The sequence below is a fragment of the Morone saxatilis genome, unplaced genomic scaffold (assembly GCF_004916995.1).
Source record: "Morone saxatilis isolate NCDOM2014 unplaced genomic scaffold, NCSU_SB_2.0 Contig10, whole genome shotgun sequence".
Lineage (NCBI taxonomy): Eukaryota > Metazoa > Chordata > Actinopteri > Moronidae > Morone > Morone saxatilis.
The window spans coordinates 17,591,679-17,595,139 of record NW_023339652.1 but is presented as its reverse complement, the minus strand read 5'-3'; the positions used below and the strand labels follow the sequence as shown (position 1 = coordinate 17,595,139).

The 3,461-nt window shown below is 44.5% G+C and overlaps 1 protein-coding gene across 1 annotated transcript in view; it reads right to left on the bottom strand.

Moving 5' to 3' along the window:
- Window positions 1–3,461, bottom strand: part of scube1 (signal peptide, CUB domain, EGF-like 1) — a gene marked incomplete in the record, with an annotated part of 95,119 nt that overhangs the window by 90,692 nt on the left and 966 nt on the right. Inside the window, 1 exon segment of the mRNA XM_035679239.1 lies at window positions 477–599. Within this exon segment, the coding sequence (XP_035535132.1) occupies window positions 477–599 (123 nt within the window).

Here is a 3,461-nt window from a genome sequence, read left to right as displayed (position 1 = left end):
AACTGGATCATATTTTATGTAGAAAATTCAGGTTTGCCCTTTGATGTTCTCCAGCTGCTCTGCCAAGCGTGCAACAGAACCGGGCTCAGCAGGCTCCCAGGGAACATGACCTGACTGGGACTGAACACAGCCTCTGAGACAGACTGGTACCGAGGTGATTCACAGAGTTTCCTGATGGACTTTTTGCTGAAAGTGGCTAACTGCCAGGAATGTTGATGTTAGCGGCTGTTAGCGGTTGTTAGCTTGTGCAGCTACTGTAACATTAGCTATGGCAAGTAAATATGCTGAAGCAAATAGCCATCTTTCCGTTTCATGTTGACATGTATACTTATATCCCAGTCATTCCTGATCGTGCTCCCACTTGTACTGGGAACAGTCGAGATCCATTTTAGGTACTACTCTTTAGTTAATGAGGGCAGAAAGCTGATACAAAGGGAAGAAGTGATGAAGTACAATGAAGAAGAAAGACAACTCACCCTCGCACTGCTTGCCATCTCCTTTGTAGCCCGGCTTGCAGATGCAGTTGTAGGACTTGGGCGTGTTCTGGCAGAGGGCGTCGATGTGGCAGTCGTCTGAACCCTCCGCGCACTCGTCTGCATCTGCACAAACATCAAAAATCTATTAGACTCGAGTGCCAGTGGTTTTGACGAGTCCTGGAGTTCTGATATGCTGGATCAGCTTCAGCGCCCACAAAAATGATTCCAGTGAGCTTTACGCAGTGAGGTATACATCTTTTAAATTAGAGAAAAAGAAAGCACTGGTATTGGAATGGCACTTAACTGTACATACCCTGAGTTGAGATATCAGACTTGGTAACAGGAAAGAAAAAGTTGGAACTGTTTCCTTACTGCAGTGAGCCAGCACTAAAGACAGCTAGTCTCATCAGTTAGGGTTCCCTTTTGTCCCTTTTAGTGTCCTTTAGAGTTCACAGTTTGTGTCTGATGACACATTACAAGAATTGTGTGTATAACAAGTCACAGAATAGTGGGTGCCCACCAACTAGCACTTAGAAGATAACAGGTCTGCACTCCAATGTACTACTTTTACTTCATTTAGCTTGTTTTACACCTACATTAGGACAGAATGATGGATGTTTCGCTTTCCAATTAAGAAACACAGAGACACTAATTTAGGCATAATGAGCCTACACGAGTGGTTCCTTAGGAAAAGCCAAGGACCACCCAAGGGGTCCCTAGATAAATCTGAGAAGTTGCAGAAAGATTACTAAGATAGGAAAACAGAAAAAACATTTAATTTAACACAAAATTAAAATGTTCTATATCATATCAAACATTCCTCTCATGTTTGCTTGTGTTTTCACCCTTGTGGCCTTTAAAATGTTCAATACAACAGGAGAAAAATACACTGCTGACCTGGTGATAACCCACTGACACATGGAACCAAGTTGACTCTGCATTGTTTTAAAAGGCCGCTACACCGATTTTACACAATAAAGTCAGTTTATTCTTCACGAGGAGTACACCTCAGCCTGAAAACTGCTTCATACAAACCTCTGGAGGAGTTTTGTGAAGTCTGGGGAAAATGTTTGGGTAATTTCAGCTTGGGTTTGTAAGCTACAAATTTGAAAGGAAAGCCTGCATTACAAACTGGGGGTGTGGAGTCTGAAAGATGGGGACAACCAAGGCTGAATTATGTGTAAAACTAAACAGTTATGATGTGTCGTCCTACTACGTCTGAGGTGTTCAACCACCGACTAGCACTTTGCTGAAGCATACCGACTCAAGCAGGGAGGGTCTAATAATAGCAAGCCCCCAGGAAGAGACATAGTGGCCAAGCCGTGTAATTACAGCAATGACCATCACATAATGCACACTGGCCCAAAAAGACTTTTACATTGTGAAAGAAGGGCCTGTAAAACAGTGGATAGAGAGAAATGTTTTTGAGCATCACTACCCCCACAAAATGACTCGTCACACTATTTTATTCATTCTGTCTGATAAAATTTGCAACGTCTAGAACAGCCGCACTATTAAATAATTGTATCCCCATGCAAGTTAGTTGAGGGCTAAACCAGACGTTACTCTCTGCTGCACTTGTGATATGAGCCCCACAATGCAGAAGATCCAGGTAAATTTATACTGGCAAATCAAACTTGGGAAGGTGGTGAAAAAGTTGGTTTCGAGCCGTGTACAATAACTCATGCATCCTGCTGTAAAGATATGCCCAAATTCCCTGTAGAATAGCATTTTACATTACTTTCCATTGTTTTGATATCGGCATTACATATTGGCCATCAGCCACTGAAAAACCCAGATCGGTTGAACACTAAAATGTAGTATCCAGGCTTTTTAGAGCTTGACTCATCGGGACTATAAGTCTGCATATCTCGGATTCGGCTGGTTCAGTTTTGGCCATTTCATAGTCCCCAAACTTTATGGGAGTGTAATCCAAATTGAGTTAAGGGTCATAAGCTTAAAGGTTGGCAACCTCTAGCCTAAACACATCTTTCTGCCTGCAGTCTTAAAAGAAGTTGAATGAACTCTGTCAGTGCCATTCACAGCTAACAGCATGCACACAGAGTTGCCTCATTCAGCTTTAAATTGACCGAATTAGCTTTTTCAAAATCAATTAAATCCCAGGACATCCTTCCCAAACGTTTAAGATAAATTATAAACTCTAAAGTCAAGGTCCCTCCCCAGAGAGCACGCAGAGAACAGAAGGTGTAACGGCTCTCCGATTGATCCGGTTATTGATAGAGGAGCCGGTCACATCTGGGCCCGAGTCCCAGGGCAGAGGGCCAACTCATTACATGCACACACAGAGGGAGGGGGGGCAGAGACAGGCATAGAGATGTTTTGGTTTCTCTCGTCATATCTATCATTGAGCAGGCCTTTGCATCACAACAGAGCTCCTCTGCTTGTCCTCTGTTTCCATTAGAGTATAAATAGCCTGTGTGTAAGTTAGGCAACCCAGCTGGAAGCTGCCTGCGGTTCAGCCCCTGCTCGCTGCCTGGCCCTGCGCCAGACTCGGCCGTATAAAGGCAATAAATAAACGATAAAACGGAATTTACAATAAATATTTTCTCTGCTAAAAAAAGTCAGTGAGTGTTTCATTGGAGCCGGCGGGAGACAGAGGGAGGGAGCAGAAGCAGCAACAAGTTCAAGTATTGTGATTTTTGATGCTGCAGTTGGGGGCACTGAGTGAAATGTTTCCTCCTCTTTTTAGCTTCTCTGCTCCTCCTGCTGCATAACCTCCTGCTTTTGACAAAGCCTTGTCTGCATGGTGGCTCACTGTCTCAATATTGACTCCTAACCCATTCACAGCGGTGGGAGGCTGAACAATGTGCTGCTGCTGCTGCCCTGGTCAATATTGGGCCCCTGCTGCCTGCCTGCCTGCCTGCTCCTCCTGGGACTTTGATGGCCCTCCTGCCACCACCACCACCACCACCACCACCACCCCACCTCTTCAACCCACATTTACATACACTCACACACACACAC